The 19,661-nt window shown below is 44.9% G+C and overlaps 1 protein-coding gene across 1 annotated transcript; it reads right to left on the bottom strand.

Moving 5' to 3' along the window:
- Window positions 1-4,907: 4,907 nt before the first annotated feature.
- On the bottom strand, window positions 4,908-19,661 carry ccdc178 (coiled-coil domain containing 178; the record flags this gene model as incomplete). The annotated part of the gene is made up of 19 exons (XM_084458227.1): window positions 4,908-5,015; window positions 7,449-7,583; window positions 9,807-9,956; window positions 12,506-12,665; window positions 12,887-13,032; window positions 13,167-13,280; window positions 13,423-13,605; window positions 15,223-15,285; window positions 15,502-15,685; window positions 15,872-16,008; window positions 16,134-16,229; window positions 17,131-17,284; window positions 17,396-17,538; window positions 17,781-18,001; window positions 18,087-18,290; window positions 18,493-18,572; window positions 18,698-18,756; window positions 18,854-18,990; window positions 19,604-19,661. 19 exons carry the CDS (start codon window positions 19,659-19,661, stop codon window positions 4,908-4,910), a joined length of 2,532 nt encoding a protein of 843 aa, XP_084314353.1.

Raw genomic sequence — 19,661 nt, forward strand, 5'->3', positions numbered from 1 at the left:
AACAGACAAGAGTCCATTACTTGCACCTTAGAATTTTACTCATGGTAAACTCGTGCACACTGATGTGACAATAAAGTGAATTGACTTACTCAGGTGTTTGTATGCTCAATATTGTATGAGAGAGAGCATCAGTACTGTAACGTATACACTGTACCAAGCGTGGAAGCATCTGTGCTACTTCACTTCAGGTAATAGACTTACCTGTACTGTAGGTTGAGTGAAGTGCTCTTACCACATAACTATGCTGTAATTCAATTTTTTGTTTTTAAATGCACTTTGTACTCTGACTTACTGATATTGCATCGGCATGTTGTTATGTTTATTCATGGCTGATGTTGTTGTTTTTAATCAAGGAGGGTGCTAAAAAAGACTTGTAATTGTCGAAGGGCACTTTTAATCCAACATCTATGAAAAGAATGTCACTCTATTTCTAAATCCTCACAGCAGGAACTGCCTTTAACTGAAGAGGAGAGGACAAGTTTCTCTTTAGCAGCTGTAATTTCTGTTTTCCAATCGCCATGCTGATTTCTGCTCATTATACTCTGGTTTCACACCGGTAAGTGAGAAAAGTTTGGATTGATTGACTCTAATTAACTAAAAAATGTTCCAAGCCATGGATTTATTATCATGCTAGCTAGCCACAAATGTCAGAGACTTTCACAAATTATTCTCCTGTTAAGATGAATGTCTTTGAAATCAAAGGAGTGTGGAAACGCCAGGAGCGTGTATTATGTTTGTTGTGTGTTTGGGGTGTTGTATATTGTCTTTAAAAACACAGGCACAGACGTACATGTATCATCTGTTCTCAAGCCTCTGTGAGGGACACATAGACATGCTGTACTAGCATGTTATTGACATCACTGGGCAGGACGTCATAAAAAATCCAACTCCAGTGCCCAACAACTACTGTACAGCACATATTTGCACCTTAAAATCAAGGAGGAAGCATTTGGGGGTTGGCCCTACTTGAAACATAAAGGAATAGATTTTTCTTGCTGAAATAAATGATAAACTGAAATTCTTTAATTCATGAAATTCATTCACTTGCACTGACACTGAACAGTATTGATGCTGACCAAGCTAACAGAGGACTACTCTCTTTGTAAGGACAAGGCCTATCCCCCGCAGTGTAGACTAACTCCTGGCAGAATCTCCCTCATTGATATTTTAGACACAGGGGCACCTCTCTTCACACACATTCTTTCCTTGACTCCCATCAGCTCCATGGCTCAACTCTCCACTCACTCATGAACAAAGAGAGGACAGTCCAACAGTGGACTAGAAGCAAATCTATTCTGCATGTTTTAGAGAAATCTCCAACAGACACCGAGTTCTGCCTTGAAGCACACAAAGCGCTGCCCCGATTCACTTGGCTTCACCTCAATGATCAAAGGTGATCAGTCAAGTGAAACCAACTGAGACGAGGGAATATTGCGGTTTGGTTCCAAGCGAGCATTTAGTATTAGGCTACCTGAGAATCTGATCTTCCTTCCATATCTTTACACTGCCTTTATAGTGGAAGTCCTTGCACTGTGACTGTGTCACAAAATACAACAATAAAACGCCACAGTGAGGCATGTTGGGTATTATTTAAAGTCATCATCATACCGCAAGCAGCCTATAACATAAAATCAAATACATTTCGGCTGTCAGGCATTTCCCCCCTTCAATATTTCCATTCCTAGTCTACTCACTTCAGAGTAGCTGTGTTCAGGTGTGTGTACTTTGATGCATGCCTGCAGATAAATGTGATGACAGCCAGTAAAAGTCTCTTCCATTTATTTAGCAGATTGATTAGATACAAGAAGAGTAGATAAATGTGATGGGCTATATGTGATGGGCTATACCTTGTAAGAGATAGCGGACAGATTTAACATTTTTCATAACATTTCTCCTCAAGGTGCTTTTAGGGAGCTAACGGCGCCACAGCGTAGTGAGCTGTTGATCTGAAGCAGTGTTCTGGGCCCATTAGCCCAGGGATCCCGGGTGTGTCCCTTCGAGGATCACACACAAATGTAGGAGTAGTGTAGAGTGCTCTGTTGACACCCTTGTGTAACAACACATCCCACTGTAATGCATCTAGCACACTTCATTTCCCAACAAAGAGGAACATCTTCTGCTCTGAAGTACATGAATTAAATTCAGTGGGGTACCTACACACTCCCACTGGGACAACATTATTATCAAATGCGATCCTGAGATATGAAATGCCATTGATACAGTATGTCAAAACTATGTCAACAATCCCCCCCCCCAAACTCCCCTGTCCTCATTGGGATGGAAGGCCTTAGGGCCATTAACAGGAAATCTGTGTGTCTGTGACCCGATTATCCTGGCCACTGTATGAAGTCGATATGTCAGGTGTACTGCTCAGGACCCAAGGGCGTGCATGTGTCACAAGTGAAGCTGTTTGGATCGGCGGTTCTGCAAAAAATCTGCCCGTTTCAGTGCATTTCCAACAGGGCCGCTACCCAGCGGCCACGAGCTAGCCAAGCTAGGGCAGGACACACACAAGACCTATCTGCGAGTCTGTGACCCGATTCTCTTGACAAATGGCCACGTATCTAACACATAAATCAGCAAACCTCTGTCTGTATCTCTGTATCTCAGGCTGTTTCCATTTTCCTGGGACACCATCAGCCTGACAACATTCATATTTGGCACAGATACCGGCAGGGGTCTCGAGCAGATGGTGACAGGGCCAGATTTTTTAATTAGGTAATTAGGGCCGACTAAATGGCCAATTAGTGGTTGTGATAGCACTACCCACAGCAGCCAGCAGGTGGCACGTGGCAATGCAGAGAATCGGAAAATACTAACGACACTGCACAGCGCCATGCTTATGATGCCGCTGCGTCACCCAAGGACGTGTGTGTGATGCGTGTGAAGTTTGTATCAGCCGGTTTGCAAAAATTCCGCCCGGTTCAGCGTGCTCCCAACAGGCGCGCAACCCAGCGGCCACAAAGACGCCACGTGGAGCTCCGGTCTCTAGCCAAGCTGGGGCAGGACACACACAGGACCGAGAGCGAAGCCACGGGAATGGAGTTCACTTCTCTGGCTACCATGGTAAATGGTAAATGGACTGCACTTATTTAGCGCTTTTCCACCTTAGCGGCACTCAAAGCGCTTTACAGTGGCCTCTCATTCACCCATTCAGACACACATTCACACACCAATGGCAGTAGCTGCCATGCAAGGTGCTAACCTGCTCATTGGGAGAAATTTGGGGTTAGGTGTCTTGCTCAAGGACACTTTGACATGTGGACAGTCGGAGCTGGGATTTGAACCACTGACCCTTTGATCATTGAACGACCCACTCTACCAACTGAGCTACAGCCGCACCGTAGGAGTGGGTTGAATGTGGTCACTACTCCGGTCATCTCGCTAAATCATGTTGCACAACCTACTGTAGAATGCACATACATGGTGTTGACATAATGATCAAGTAGATCTACTTTTGAACCAGGACTCAATTTGATGGATGAAATGTATGTAAATGGAAACTGTTAGACCTACTGTATACTACTGCTTTACCAACTGCTATAACAAAACACAAGGAAAAAGATCAGTAAAATGAATCTCTTACACTACATTATTTTTTCATGCACAGAACATGCATGAGCCCCGACAGTCTCTATCAAAGACACACTGTCACACAGCACTTGCACTGGTTAAAGAGCATCTTAGTTCCAAAGATCGTACATGAATTCACCTTTTCCATAACCTATTTAGGGTCAGTAATATTCTAATAATTAACTACATTCATAATGTCATGGCATTTATGATAACAGTATTTGATAACTTTGAAATGTGTTCAGTATTAATGTGCTATGTCATTACCATGAACCAGTTGGAGCATGCTCACTGAAATAAAAATCAATTTTCTCAAAAATACGGTGTGTACTAGGTGAGATGCCAAATTGAAAGTATTTCCTGAGGGTTCTTTGGAAACCTAGTGGATAGTGCTTGCACAACATCCTTGCTGCTCACTATTTACCCCTGGATTGCTTCAGGCTAATGTCTCAATAATTTCACTCCTTTTCTCAGGTCCTTCCCACAAAGGACTTAACTAATGATCCATGGACAAAATGAAGCATTTAAATTTATTCATTAATCATTCATCTCCAGCTCATTGAAAATGCTAAACTTCCACAAAATTAAGATTGAATGTTGAAAAGTGATTGAGGGAGACATCATTCAGTAGGGCGAGGAGGAAAAATTATACAACAAAAAACAGAGACGGTCTAGAAAGAGGAAGCGTCTCCACGTGGGAATGGTCAGGTTGGCTGAGGTGTACTAAGTGCTAGTTAAGGTCATAGGGTTCCACTGGTCCTAATTAGATCTTGGAATCTGGAGAAGCGTAGAATTTCTGTCAACACTGCCTGTAATTATTCTCTTTTCCAATTAATGGTGACATAGATTAATTATCTGATGAGGCAAAGCCAATTGCAATCATTCACCCAGCTAAAATTAGATCAGTCCTGACAGCAGCATGAAAGTCACCTGTTTCATTGTTATGGATTTGCTGCAAGTAAGTGGGGGGACAGTGGAGCGTGCTGGGGTAAGTAAGTTGTCTGGCACAGGTGAATGTCCAATTACACTGCTATCTGAACTGTAGGCATCTTACCGTAGATAGATAGATAGATAGATAGATAGACAGACAGACAGACGTAGATAGATAGATAGATAGATAGAGTAGATATAGATAGATAGATAGATAGATAGATAGATAGATAGATAGATAGATAGATAGATAGATAGATAGATAGATAGATACATTATTTATTAGTGCTTTCGGAAATTCATCATGTACCATACATCAATCGTCAGACAGACAGACAGACAGACAGACAGACAGACAGACAGACAGTACCGACAATCACTATGACAATCCACTATGTTCTTGTTCAGTCCAATCCGGCTCTGGCACCGGCGTCATCCTCTGTGGTAGTAGAGTCATCTGTCAGCGAGTGCAGAAACGCAGAGATGCGCTGAATTCCGTTTGACAACTCCTCCTGTTTGAATAAGGGAGCAAATAGAATCAATGAATAGCAGGCTAATTAAGAAAACAGAGTGACGTTGCGGAGTGGAGAGGCAGCAGCTTTGGGTGTGTGTGTGTGTGTGTGTGGGGGGGGGGCATGACAAGTTTGTTGTTGATGCTCTCAGTCTGTTTCCCCCACTACCGACAGTGTGTCTCTCTCCCCTGCTGTCGGAGGAAGTTACCGACTTGTTCTTATTTGGTGGAGAAGGAACAAGCTCCTGGTGAACCCGTGCACAGGTTCAGTGCTCCCCTGTTTTAAAAACCTCAGCATCCAGTTTTTCTATTAAACTGCCGGGCACCGTCAACCGGCTTGGGAATCTGAACCGGCCTAGCCATGCAGAAATTCTCTGACTAACAATTATATCAGGAACAGGATCTCAGATTACCATCCCTTGGGACCAGGGCGGTGGGCGTCCGCTCCAATCATTACCGGCCATTCAACAAGGCTCTGCACTGCTATCCGCTGTTAGCCATTGTCAATTATGCCATCCCTGGTGTAAACTGGCAGAACACAAAAACTGAACTGCCAGTTCTGGCAGCAGTGGAACAGGATGACAGCGCCCGCGCCCCCTCCCTCCCTCCGCCCCCGCCTCCTCCCCCCGGGGCTACCCCTGCCTCCCTACAACCCCTGAAGCTATACTTTCAAGTAAAGTAACATTTGGCTCTAAGTGCACCTTAGTGGGCTAACCTGACCCCTCCTCGGCTGTTCTGCTGGTGAGGTTAAGTGGATATGATGGATTAGCCCAAACCACCACATGATACGGTGCTTTTATTCTGGCTCTGGTTTGTACGTTTGGTATCCGTACTGGGTTTCAATTTGGCGTGCTACGGTCAGGGACGGTCTGCCGGATGATTTAAAGTATGCCCTGCTTAACAGATAGCGTGCATGCTATTCCGAGGCGCCACTCCGAGGGCCATGGTATTTCGAAGTGTAGGGAGAAGGGACACTGGGCTGTGGGCAGGCTACAGCTTTAAAACAGCAGCACAGACCGCTGTGGAGGAGCCTGTGTTAAAGTGAGTGCTGCCTGCTCCGAGGGACCCTGTACTGCTGGGCCGTGACGGGTGACGGCGCGCCGCGCTTGAATACACCGGCTCTTTTGTCCTTCACACTCTGCAGCTCCCTGTTAGCTCCTCCCCACCCCCGCCTTCCCCCCATCCTCGCTTCGTGCTGCCTTCTGCCAGGGCCTCCTCGGGGCCAGGCTGGGCTGAGGACGAGACGTGGTGTCAGGAGTGGACCCGTCGAAAAACCACGTCGCCAGCGAGACGGAATGACCTGGAGGGGGGTGGGGTGTATTATGTGTTATTATTACTACTATTATTAGTACGGAGTCTGAAACGATGGCCGACCGAATCAAGTCAATGGGGTCTCGACGACGTCTGCTCAGTGAAAACTAGCCGAATTCAATTTTAACTAAACACATTAGCAGGGGTGTATCCGTGTGGAACAGCGTAATGGTGGCGCAGATTTTAAACAACATGGCCGCCACTCGGAGAGAGCTGGGCGAAAATAGTATTGGAAACATCTAGGAGAACGAGAGTTTGGGGGAAATGAGGAGGGAAACGTCTACGGCTGAACGGCGCCTGCTCCTTTCGCCGGTGACAGAGGACAGAACATTTCATAAAGATTCATCAATCTCCCCCTGTCCGCTTTGACCTCATCGCACGTCTCAGCACATATTAGCCACCGATTATCCTGTAATTGAAGGTCCTCACTTCTCCTCGCGCAACCTTGCAGAATATGCACCTAGGTTTTATTTTTCCCTCCCGAGGTAGCTTGAAGGTAATTCAACCCACAATGGAATAGTTGTGTCGTAGATGTCTCGGCGATACCCGACACAGAGGGGAGCACTTAGGTAAACTTGTGTGGAGGCCCATCCACATTCAATGTGGCGAATGGCCGACCTAATGGCCGACTGCATATAGAGTTATCTGGGGGAGCCGACAGAGCTAGCCTCGGAGGCTGGGTCGGCGCCTAGGCGTGCCCATGGGACACATCATCAATCATGTCTTGTGACGAGTATGTATGGAGTGAGGCGGGCGCCTTTAACGGCGGCGCGGTGGTGATGCAGACCGTGCTGGACGTCTTACCGTGCTATTGTAGCTTAGCTAGCAGCTACGGTACACTCTTGCCTGTTCGGTGCCCGCCTAGGGCATAGTACACACCTCACCGTGTTATAGCCCTGGATGCCTGTGTGCAATGCAAACCCACCATTTACAGTCTTATCCATTATACTATGCTATACTATACTATTCTATAGCTTGCTATACTGTTATACTATATAATGGAATAAACTCTTCTAAATTAAATGACCAAACTTGGGAAGAAAAAGTGATGCTGAAATGTGAACAAAGATTTTTTTTTACTGAATGTTAGTCTGTATGTTCCCATAGCTATGTTACACAATACCTGGACATTTTTTATTTTCTGGTTGTTCTCATTGGAGAGGACCTGGAAACGAGCCAGCTCAGCCTGGCTGTACAGGCTGCGTTGTTTGAAGTTTCTCTCCACAGCCTTGTGCATCCTCTTCTGCAACAAAGAGAGCTAGGGGGAGAGAAGGCAGAGAAAAGGAATTGGTAAGGCAGGAGGGGAAATTAATGGCAGTGTTCAAGAAGAATGATGGAGGGGAATAGAGAAAGCAGTCAATAGCCCATTCTGCAGTACACGGGCCTGACAGGAATTTCACAGTCTCTTGGTTTCTCTGCCCACTCGTGTGCACTCATCAGAATCCAGTCACATCTGGCTGCCAGGATGGGGGGTTAATTTTCTCTAAATGCTTCAGCAGTTTTGTTCTAGCCGAGGCAAACTCTGTGACTGCAAAGCTGATGAGTAAAATATTTCTACTTCACCCAGTTTAACTTTATACCAATCCCCCCAAGACATATTTTACACATACACAGAGAGTCATGAACCCCCCACCGCAACCAGAAATTATTCCTAGTCTCTTGGAAAGACATGCTGCTCGCTTTATTATTTGAACACAGTTTCAAGCAAAGGGGCTTCAGTTCTGATAGATGCCTTTCGCTTTTGCCCCACCCCCCCACCATCTCTCTACTCTTCCTACAAAGCTTATCATTGCTTGGCAATGTGCTCCCCGGTGCATAAAAGACAAAAGCGAATTAGCTCAGCCATCAACTGCTGAAGGAAAAGACAATAACAGGAATGGTCTTTATGGTGCCGTGTTAAAACCCGAGAGCTGAGGGCTTCCACAGGAACAAAACAATGCTTACATGCAGTGACAAGAGGACACTTATAGAACCATGAACAAGTCGATGTACTGTATTGAAGGGGACAAATCATGCTGTAGGTGGATGGGGGGGGGGTATTCTAGATGACTGTGTACTTGTTGAGAACAAAACAGAGAATAGAACAAAACATACCATGTTGATAATATTACTTTCTGGCCTCCTCACTTGTTTTGGAATATCCACACTCAATAGTCCGCTAGTGAGGTTTATATACAGTATATGGTTACCAGGTTACCTCAGCCATGGCTTTCATTGGCTCCCTCTTGCTGAATACCTTATTGGCTCGTCAAACAACTAAAGCTCCTTGACACGAATGAGGTGAGAGTGGAATTCCTTCACACTATGACACTCTAGACTGTCAGTCATTTTGCTCACGTGGGACGTTATTGGCAGCCATTCTGTCATCTCTTTGCCCGAAGATAGCTGGCTACCAATTACAGATAAAAGTGTATAGCATTGAGAGCAGACAACTGATAGAAAATAGGCCAGACATTCACAGAATCGATGAAGAGAAGGAATACATATTGACGAGATGAATCATTGTTAGGCATCTAGTAGATTTCATCTAGATTTTATTTCACATTATTGGTCTCAGCTTGGCTACAGAGCTGTAATGATGGAAAGTGGCGGTTAAACATGTCTGCTGTTCAAACAAATAAAAATGGCGGGGGCTGAATCCGGAGTAAAAGAAAATCAGGCTTTGATCATGAGCGTGGCAAATCCTGTCCAAAGGATTTTATATTTGCATGCATTTCTCACTTGATAACATTCACAGTTAGATGAAGAATTGCTCAAGTAGAGGTATTAGTCCTTTTTGGAAGAAATCATGTGTAGTGCTTATTGCAGAGGCAATGTGGTTATTCGCGGCTTCAGAAATGGTTGTCATCTGGAATTCCTCTAGAGATCAAAGTTAAATTGTGTTCCAGACTATGAAGGCCAAATGGTTGAAATGTTGTTTTGTAGTTTCTTCCAATTACTACAGAGCTCTTGGGGATTGGGGCATTATTAGAAGCGCAGACTACTGTTTACTAGGGGTCTCTATGCCATTAGCCATTAGTGAATGGCAGCTATTGAGTAACATCAACATGATGACACACTTCCCCCTGGAGCACCTTGAGAGACACTATGTCAAGACCAGTTGAAACTGGTGAACTTAAAAGTCTTGGATGTATTCACATGCACCCGGGCCCCCTCCACTCCCCTGTGGAAAGTCTGCATTGCCAACATCAACATCCTTTTACATCACATCCATCATCCTCCTACACGCAAGCTCTCATCATTATTAAATTGCTGCGGTAACCTCCTCATTGGTTGCCCAACTGAGACCATCCTTAAGTCACTGTAAATGCAAAGAGCATTTCACCACCTCGTCTACTCTCACATGAGTCTCATGTGTCTGCCTGGAATACTGTAGAACTGAATAGAACCCAGTAAAAATTAATAAACAAATAAATAAATAAACAAACAAATGGGCAGGACTAGGTTATAGCATCACGCTAGTGCCTGGCGGAGAAATTACCTGTTTGTGGTCGTGGAAAGACGCCTCGGCTCGGTTCTTCTCGTCGAAGACGCACACGGCCTCCCGCTTGGCCACCATCAGGGCCTTCTGGAGCTCTCTGTACTCCTGGGCCAGCGCCACGTTCTCCTTCAGCGCTGCCTTTAAGGCCGACTGAGAACACATGGAAAGGGGCTAGTTATGGAGTTGTTGTTTTTTCCGCCGTGCGCTTTCACACGGTGGGCCTTTGGAGTACAGAGTCCCCACAGAGTACAACAGGATGCCTTTTCCCTAGTAGTTGTTGTCTCTGAAGGGCTCTGTTCATGTGTGTTACACTGACGGGGGGAGAGCTGTATAGCCAAGGAAAACATGCTTCCTTCCATACAGTATGTGCTGAGGCAGCAGGGAAGCTGTATGTCAAGATATAGTACGACTGATCAAAAATATGGATCAGTGCCCCCTCACATCGATTCTTATGTTGCACTGTGAAGAAATCAGTGTGCATTTGCTCGTGGGTGAGCGTACGTGTGAGTTTTACAAACTAGGGCACCGGAATACCAGGCGAGCCTTGGGCACCCAGGACACTATTCCGGAAATCAAGTATATATACATTTTAATTACAAGAAGTTACTGTCTTCCTGCCTGTCCCCTTTTAATCTGAAACCCAGTTCTGGACTACTGGCTTTGCTGGTGAATAACTCTACTGTACCTGAAAGAGACAATGAAGCGTCTCTGCAGTAAAACAGAACAGCACTTAAGTGATGAGTTTAACCCAGCAGAGAGAGGGGCTGTAAACATGACAAATGCCTACTATTGATTTCAGGTTTAATTACTCCATGCAGCACTGACAAAGCCCATCTGATGCTCTTGTGAAGTGTAAATGGAAGAGATTACACTCCATTGCCCATAAGAAACTGATGGTGTCGGCAGTTTGCATTGTTTACTTTGTCCCCGGCAAACGCCAGCCCCCGATCAAATCGACAAAAGAATGTGTGTTGGATAGGAACCGCCCTTTTGGTGATGCTTGGTTCGGGATTGGAGATGGCCAGAGTCACAGGAGTGCTGCAGGACTACAAGTCAACTGACTCCATCTCTATCGAGGCGACTTCCATGTGACAACTTCTGTTTGCAGGTACTGTGGGACTGAGTGATGGACAAGCTTGAGGGGATATCTAATGAATGTGGTCACAAGTATACATAAAGAGACAAGTGCAAGCAATGCAGAACAGTGCACTGCACACTGCACACATGTGTACTCACAAACGCACGTGCACACACACACACACACACACACACACACACACACACACACACACACACACACACACACACACACACACTCCCTTCAAGCTGTTAGTAATGCTAATGAGCACTGCCTGACACCTAACATGTCAGCCGTCAACATCCCCGGAGGAGAGGGAGTTGTGACCTCCAGGGGTTCCCGCAGATAATCCGAGGTCAGCATCTTTCTCCTATGTACAGTAATCTCATATCGAAATGTGCCCAGCCATTACCCTGTATGCGGCGCTCCACGTCACGCACGCTGACTCTGTGAACGCTTAGTGTGCTTATTATGTTATGCTAATGTGGACATTATGTGTTTTACATTGAACTCAGTGATCAAAGTAAGAATTTCCTCAAGACCCAACACTCTAGCTAACTCTGATCTTTTTGGTGAAGGGTATTGTTGTTTCATTTTATTTTGTCAAGTGAAAAGGCTAAACCTCTTTTTGCATGGCTGATTTTTATCTGGCTAATGGGAGTTGTGTGTATGAAGAAGACTTCTAATTCTTAAATTGTCTCACGCCAACAACTTCTTTAAAGTTGCTGCACTCGGATGCATGGCGGCTTAAGCTCCATTGCCTTTTCTTGTTTTGAACTAATGCATTCTTGATCACCGTTTAATGAAACTATATACCACATGGTGATTTCACATTAGATAAGCCATGTGAAACTCCCATCAGCCAAGAGGCTCTGGCTGGGGCTGATAATCCTGCAGATGAAAACCTTACTACAAATACAGTAGGGCTTTCTATTAAACCAAGGCATGTAAATATATCCTATAATACACACACATAACATCTCTGGAAATCTTGCATCCAAAGTCCTTTAGATGTAGATGTAAAAAAAAAAAAAAAAAAAAAAAAAAAAGAAGATGTTTGCAGATATCAGTACTGCAGGTTTGATCTTAAATCACTTAGGACAATGAGTGATACAAGCCTTCAACCTCCTAGCCTACAGTATGTGAAGGGATACAGGGAATTTGTGGTCTACCGTCAGGTCAGTATGTGAAAAAGACTTAAGTCTCCTCTACAGTTAGTTGTCGTTCACTGAAAGAGCACTTCAACCAGACTGACCAAGGCATGTCATTTTAATTGCTTATAGGGCTCTATTGTGGTATTGTGTTGCAAGGTAAGGATGTGTCAAGCATTTCTGCTGACACTAATCCATAAATAAGTACACACAATGAGCTGGAAGCTATTTCAGACCTACTGCTGTGTATATTCTAAACACAAGTATGGAAATGTGTCATACAGTAGTTTCCAAATATGTAACCATAGTTCTGATTGACACATGTCTGGCATCTAAATATCCAAAGAATAATGCATTTTTAAGAGAGATATTATATGAGAGATACTGTATATTTCTGTTATTTAAGAGAGATACATTTCAATTCTGGTAGCTATGTGAGACAATTTGCTGAAATAGTATGTTTTCATTACCTTGGTGTCCTCCATTTTCTGCTGTCTGACTGTGAGAAGAGTTGCATGTGTTTCCTCTGATCTCTCTATGCGTTCACGGCAGTTTGTAATATCAGACTGCAAGGCGTTCATGACCACACTAGCGGTTTGGTTTTTGAACTCTACAGCCTCAAAGACCGATCTGTAAAATAAACATGTGACACACAGTGGATTTTGAGTGGCACAACCATTGTGGTTATATCAATACAACGCTATGACTTCAAAGATAATGGCGATGAACGTTCAAGCTCTCAGAAGCTCTGGTGCAACAGGCATTAAGAATATTATAAATGTAATAAATTCTAAATGAGGTATGATATTGCCATGTACAGTACAAGTTGAGTTCCTTTGAGACAATCTTACTGTAGTTCCTCAATGACATCTGGAATAGTTGTAGCTATTTGGTCCATGTGATCAGACGCAGCTCTGTATTCTTTGGACATCACAGTGAGTTGTTCAATCCTGCTCAAAGCATTGTCATATCTCTTAATAACTGCTCTGTGCGATTCCTGTTGAAAAAAGAAAGACAGTCTTTGTACAGTACACACAAATCTCATTTCAACAGCTCCCTCAGACTTCAGCACATTCTTTCACTCAAAACGTATCACTTTGGTGCAAACCCTCATCGTTCCCCATGCCTCACCTTGATGGCATTCAGGTGGTCAAGTTCACGATTGATCTCCGCTTGCAATATGTCTGATGTGTTTTGGTGTTCAGTTTGAATCTCACTCAGTTTCTCTGTCAATTTTGCAATTTCCTGAAAGACGCAGAGATGTATCATCAACGCACATCAACGAAACGTCACATTGCTATGACCTAAGTCGTACTGACTGGAATACTGGACACAATACCATGTCAGTAGATGCACTGTGTGAATATGTCTAGCTTCCTCTGCTTACTGCATCCTTTATGTCTACTACCTCTGATTTAGTGTTGTAAATCTTTCTCAGTTCCTCCGTTTCGACCTCCAGGTTTCTGGTTGCTGACGACACTTCTTCAAACTCCTTCTTGAGTTGTTCTTCGGCCGCATCCGAGCTGGTTTGTTCCCGATGTATCTCCTCTTTCATCGTAGCAATTTTACCCTGACGTCAAAGATGGAAAATGGATCTTAATGGGAAACTAAAAAGTACATTTCCTGGAGAAAATCTGAGGTGGGCTAGCTGCCGCAGCTGTATGCAACAGCTACTGCTAGTACTACTACGGACCGGGCAATCTCTATGCACCCACCAGCGAAGACCGTGTGTCTCTAGCCCACTCAGGGGCTTAGTTCTGGGGTCCGTGGCGTGGACAGTGGCGTGGTGGCGAGACTCCACCCCCTCAGGTCAGAGCCAGCCAGGGACAGAGTACTCCTCTATAGGCCACCTACCTGCCCCCACCGGTGATGACTGTGTGTCTCTAGCTCACTCAGAGGCTGAGTTGTGGGTTCCGTGGCGTGGATAGTGGCGTGATGGCGAGACTCCGCCCCCTATTTTCATAGCAGGTCGGAGACAGTGTCTCCCTATCCGGGCCACCCACCTGCCCCCACCGGTGAAGAACGTGTGTCTCTAGCCCACTCGGGGGCTGAGTTGTGGGGCTTGTGGCGTGTGGTGGCGAGACTCCGCCCCCTCACGTCATATTGGGTCGGGGGCAGTGGAGCCCTCTCCGGGCTACCCACCTGCCTCCACCGGTGAAGACCATGCTTCTCTAGCCCTCTCAGGGGCTGATTTGTGGGGTCCGTGGCATGGACAGTGTCGTGGTGGCAAGACTCCACCCCCTCGTGTCATATTGGGTCGGGGGCTGTGGACCCCTCTCTGGGCTACCCACCTGCCCCCACCGGTGAAGACAAGTGTGTCTCTAGCCGACTCAGGGGCTGAGTTGTGGGGTCCGTGGCGTGGACAGTGGCATGGTGGCAAGACTCCGCCCCCTCGCGACCCCTCTCTGGGTTACCCACTTGCCCCCACCGGTGAAGACAAGTGTGTCTCTAGCCCACTCAGGGGTTACTGCCCTCCTGTGGCCGAAAACGGTAAATGCTCTTGTGGTAGCAACATAGAACTGCAGGTTCTGGAACCACCGTCTATCTAAGCCTGTTGCTGCCCTCCTGTGGCCGAAAACGGTAAATGCTCTTGTGGTAGCAACATAGAACTGCAAGTTCTGGGACCACTGCCTCTTGTGGTAGCAATGTAGAACTGCAGGTCAACAACGGGACGGAGGCACATAGGGAGTAAGCCAGGGAGGGAACCAGGGAGTGACAACTGCTGGACATTTGCTATCCTAGGTGCGCTGGCCTACAGCCACGCACAAAAATGTCACTGTTACTGAACATTCCACCAGCAATTTCAATGGTACAAAAATTACTATTAAAAGTTAAATTACTAAAAAACTATTTTAAAACATATCAAAAATTTGAATGGATCCCGAAACAACTAAACATCATGAACATTTCAAAGTTTGAATGAAGTTTCTAGCACAAAGTATGAAGAAGTAGTTGAGGGCCAAAAAACTGGGGAGAACTATAATAATAATATTATTAATAATAATAGTATTAATAATAATAATAATAGTAATAATAACAAAAGAAATAGTGAGAATATCACAAGTTGGGCTAGCTTCTACAAGCTAGCCCACCTAATTACATATCAACAACATGATAGTAAGTGTGAATAGCAGAGTAGCAGACCTACGACACAAGTCTCTAACTCGCACAGACGACGCAGACTCACCTTTAGAATGGCGAGCGCCTTCATCTCGCTCATCATCTCTTTCTTCACACTCTCGGTCACTTTCTATGGAGTGAAACAATGTTGGGTCAGGTAAAACAGACAACCCGCTGGGTATCATCACACACACGCGCGCCCCTTCCCTATCACTGCCAGGTCCTTCTGTGTACAGTAAAGCCTAGTTTATACCTGCACTGTATCTAAGACAAGCTATGGCTCATGACTGACGATGCCTAGACCTATGAGCCATGACTGGTCTCATACAGTATAATCTAGGCTGACCCTCATCCTCTGTTCCTCCATGAAGGTCAGCTGCTCCTGCTCCTCCAGCTGGGCCTTGGCGTCGGCGTGCAGGGACAGCACGGAAGACAGCTCCTCCTTGGCCAGGTCCCTCTGCTCCTCATTCTGACTGATCTTCAGCAGCATGCGCTCCCTGTCCTTCTGCAGATTCCTGACAGCCTGCTCACTGGCACACACGCAAACACAAACACACACACACACACACACACACACACATAGACGCAGGCACACAAACACATGCATACAAGTGCACGAAGACAATAACCAGGTTCAGTAACCCAGATAGAAGTACAAGGGTATCATGTCTCTGTTAGGTGTGATTAACATCAGGAGTGCAGTGGTCACCGTCTACCTCTCATTGATCTTCTTTCTGTAGTCCTCGATCTCCAGCTCCTGTTCTTTGTTCTCCTCGTGGAGAGCCAGGAGTTCTTGGCGTTTCCTCCGGAAGGTCTCCTTTAAGTGAGAGACCTCCGTCTCACCGGCGAGTCTCTGTGGTTACAGGAGGGTTAATAAAGTCCCATTAACATTGATAAGGTATTCGCAGAATCAATAGTTGTATTAGTAGTGTGGAAGGGCTTGTCATTCATTAACGCTGGTATCGTGAAATCACTTACTGTTGCCTGGATTCTGTTCATCAACTCTGAAATATGCTCCTTTAATTGGAACATTTTCTCGACTTCAACCTCAATTCCTATTTTCAATTCCAAAACCTGTGACAAAAAAAAGGCTTAGTCATGGGTTAACACGGCACATGTGCACTAATCCAATCAGAGAAGACACTGAGGCGGAATGAGCATGGTTCAAAGCTGTTGTTCACAGTGGCAAAGATCTACGAAGGAACAACTAGAAATGGTGCAGAGCACAGACCTCCGCCCCTGAATGCATTTTGTGGCTCTGTGCATGCCAAAATTGAATGGGTTCAAAATTTGCCCCTGCTACACCCCTCCACCGAGTTTCATGAAAATCAGTCTGGTAGTTTTAGTGGTCTCAAAAGTGAAAAGGGCTAATGCATATCTTCACAGATGTAGACAGGTGTGTAGTAGTTTTAGTAGTCTAATAAATGAATGGAGTTGAATGGCCGGCCCGGCTGTGTTTTGGCGGCTCGTGGACCTGCCCCGTGATTCGGATCCACTACAAAATGTTATGGGTTTTAAGGTGGCCTATGCTACACCCCTCCACCAAGTTTCATGAAAATCTGTCTCATAGTCATTGTGTAATCCTGCTAACAAACGAAGAAACCAAGAAACGGCTCGTGGACCCGCCCCGTGATTCGGATCCACTCCAAATGTTAATGGGTTCTAAGGTGGCCCATGCTATGACCCAACACCAAGTTTCATGAAAATTGGTATGGTAGCTTTGCCGTAATCCTGGTCAGAAAAATGAATGGCGGTGAATGGCAGGCCATGCTTGGGCGGGTCATGGACCCACCCCGTGATTCAGATGCGCTCCAAAATGTAATGGGTTCTAAGTTGGACCATGCGACACCCTTCCACCGAGTATGTTTTTGCGCTGTTGTTGAGGCTGAGGTAAACAGCTAGACCTACAGTAGTGACTGCATATCTTAGTGTAAACCATTACATGAGCGAGCGTTTCACAGTACATAGACCTCACCCGGTTATTTACTTCGGTCTCCTGCTGCTCCAGGTCAGGTATAACTTGTGACATGACAGCACACTGCTCCTCTTTAAGGGCCAGCGCCTCCTCACTCTCCTTCACTTTACTGAGGCATGCTTCCCAACTGGCCAGCAACTCCTCAAGTTTATCTCTGGAAGAGGCAAACAAAAACAGTCTCAAAACTGCCCCCCCCCCCAAAGAAAAAGGTGTAACCTGAAGTCATTATTCCTGTCTAGCTTTTATACTCTTTCAGAGAACTCACCGTCGTCCTTGCAGTTTGTTCCTAATGCCCTCAAGTTCATGGGTCATCCCTGCTCTTTCGTCGTCAGCTTTCTGCTGCCCCTTTCTGAACTCGTCCTCAGCACTCGTCAGCTCACTGAAGGTTTTTTTTAAAGTCTCATCGGTCTACACCAAAAAAAAGTGTTTTACAGATTATTTTCGATTTGACATGTTTTCTGACTGATTAGACTCATCCAGTTATGTTAAAATTATACATAATAGAAAACGAACTCATATTCTCATTCGTTGATTGTTGAATTTAGCAGTGAACATTGTGAATAGTGAGGTTTTGTATAATGGAATAAGGTATGAATAGCCTGTTCTGTCTGTAATGATGAGTGCGAATAAACTTTTACAAGAGGCGGTACCTCACGCTGAGCAGTTTTAATTTGATTCATGATGTCACTCTCCAATTCCAGCTTCTCCTTCACAAGAGGGCCATGTTTCTTGACAAAGTTGATGTCCTCCTGTAACCTCTGGTTTAGAATGTCTGTTTGGATCAGTCTGTCTTTCGCTTGGCCCAGTTTATCTATGCTCAATTTCAGGTGCCATTTTAATTCACTTATGTCTCTGGCGCAAGCCTCATGTTCTGGAAGATAGAGGGTGATTTGCTCAGTGAAAAACAGAACCTATCATAATGTTTTTCTTGAAGAGGCCTCTGTATCCCCACTAACCTTTCTGCACAGCAACAGGGAACTCCTGCTGCTTCCAGAGGGAGATACCATCAATTTTCTCCACCAAAGTTCTCCTCCTCTCCTTCTCCATCTGAAGAGCCTCCTCTGCATGCTGCCGATCTGCCTCCAGACGTTCCAGCAGATCCACAACCTCTACAAGCACATCTGTTATTTCCTTCCTCAATGCGGACAATGGATCACTCTCTGTAATGAGAGGGGGGGGGGATTTACCTTTATCTTAAAAGTTACACTGATGTACCTGTATGCTGTTACTGTAAATTAACATGACTTTGTTAATTAGTGATACATTATGACAGCGATTATCACAACAGAAATACTTCATGTAGGGTGTGAGTAGTTCAAGGTAAACTTATGAAAGATAACCAAACATCAAACGTCAAGTCACCTCTGGCGCTGAGTCCAATGCCCTCAATGAATAATTCTGTAGATATCAGTGAGTCAGTGTCTGAGTCACTGGATTGAAACCTGCTGAAGATGAATTAGGTTTCAGATTAACTGAAGAAATATAGAACGTTATACTAAAATGTAAAGATCTCAGAGGTAGAAGGTTTCTCTTAAATTCATGACCATAAAAAAACATGAAACTTCACCTAAACGTTTTGCTGTTTTGTTGCTCTTCGTGAGACATCTGTTGCTGGAAATTCCCTGACTGGTAGGAGACAAGGCTAATTAAACTGTATGCAACATATTTTCTAGCCGTAACATTTTTTTCAAAAGGCTCATAATCTCAATCTAACAACATTTACCTGTTGACACCAATGCTCAAGTTTCCCCCGTAGCTCCTGGATATGCCGAACTGCCTTGTTGACACATGGTGAGGGGGTGTTGACCAAAGCACAACTGCGACGTCTACTGGGACACACTGCTTGAAGATCTCCCTGATCTTCAAAGATTTCAAAAGTCACCGGCCATACATACAAAACGGAATATTTTTGTCTATGAACCAGGTTTGCTGTCATTGGCTTGAAAAAGAGCTTGTTGCTGCATAGTTGCTTCTCATAAATGTGCTACCCAGCCAACTACAGTAGGTGCATGCTTTTATATATCATCAAAATAAAGTAGGCTACTGTAGCTTTGAATTAATTAGGCCTAATAAAAAACCTTAAGTACTTTTATGCAAAACAAGTGCCAACCACTTGCCACCACTAGTCAGCCTCTCTCCTTGTGCCCTTCAACATATTGTGAGCATCAATAATAGGCCAAAATGACAACTAGTGTGAGCCCTTTGTGGTTTGAGCCTCCAAAGGAAGAGCCAGTGGCTTAGTGGTGGTGGAACAGCGCCATCTGGCTGTACATAAGAGGATGAGTTGTCAGCATCTAGCACAGGCCTGCTGGTGAGGGGATCACTTCTGTAAAACTGAATGTGTAAGATGCACAATAACAAGGACATTATGTATGCTCCATGTAATTTAGGTCAAGTTTACTATTAGCCTTCTATTATAAGCTGAAGCATTTTCTTATACGTTTCAGTAAAATACATGCTTGATCAGTCAAACCTTGTAAATTAAGCCCCCCTTCCCTTGATGGAAACTTGAGAGATTCGACTTCAGGCAT

Source organism: Borostomias antarcticus, assembly GCF_949987555.1.
Source record: "Borostomias antarcticus genome assembly, chromosome: 24".
Classification (NCBI taxonomy): Eukaryota; Metazoa; Chordata; class Actinopteri; order Stomiiformes; family Stomiidae; genus Borostomias; species Borostomias antarcticus.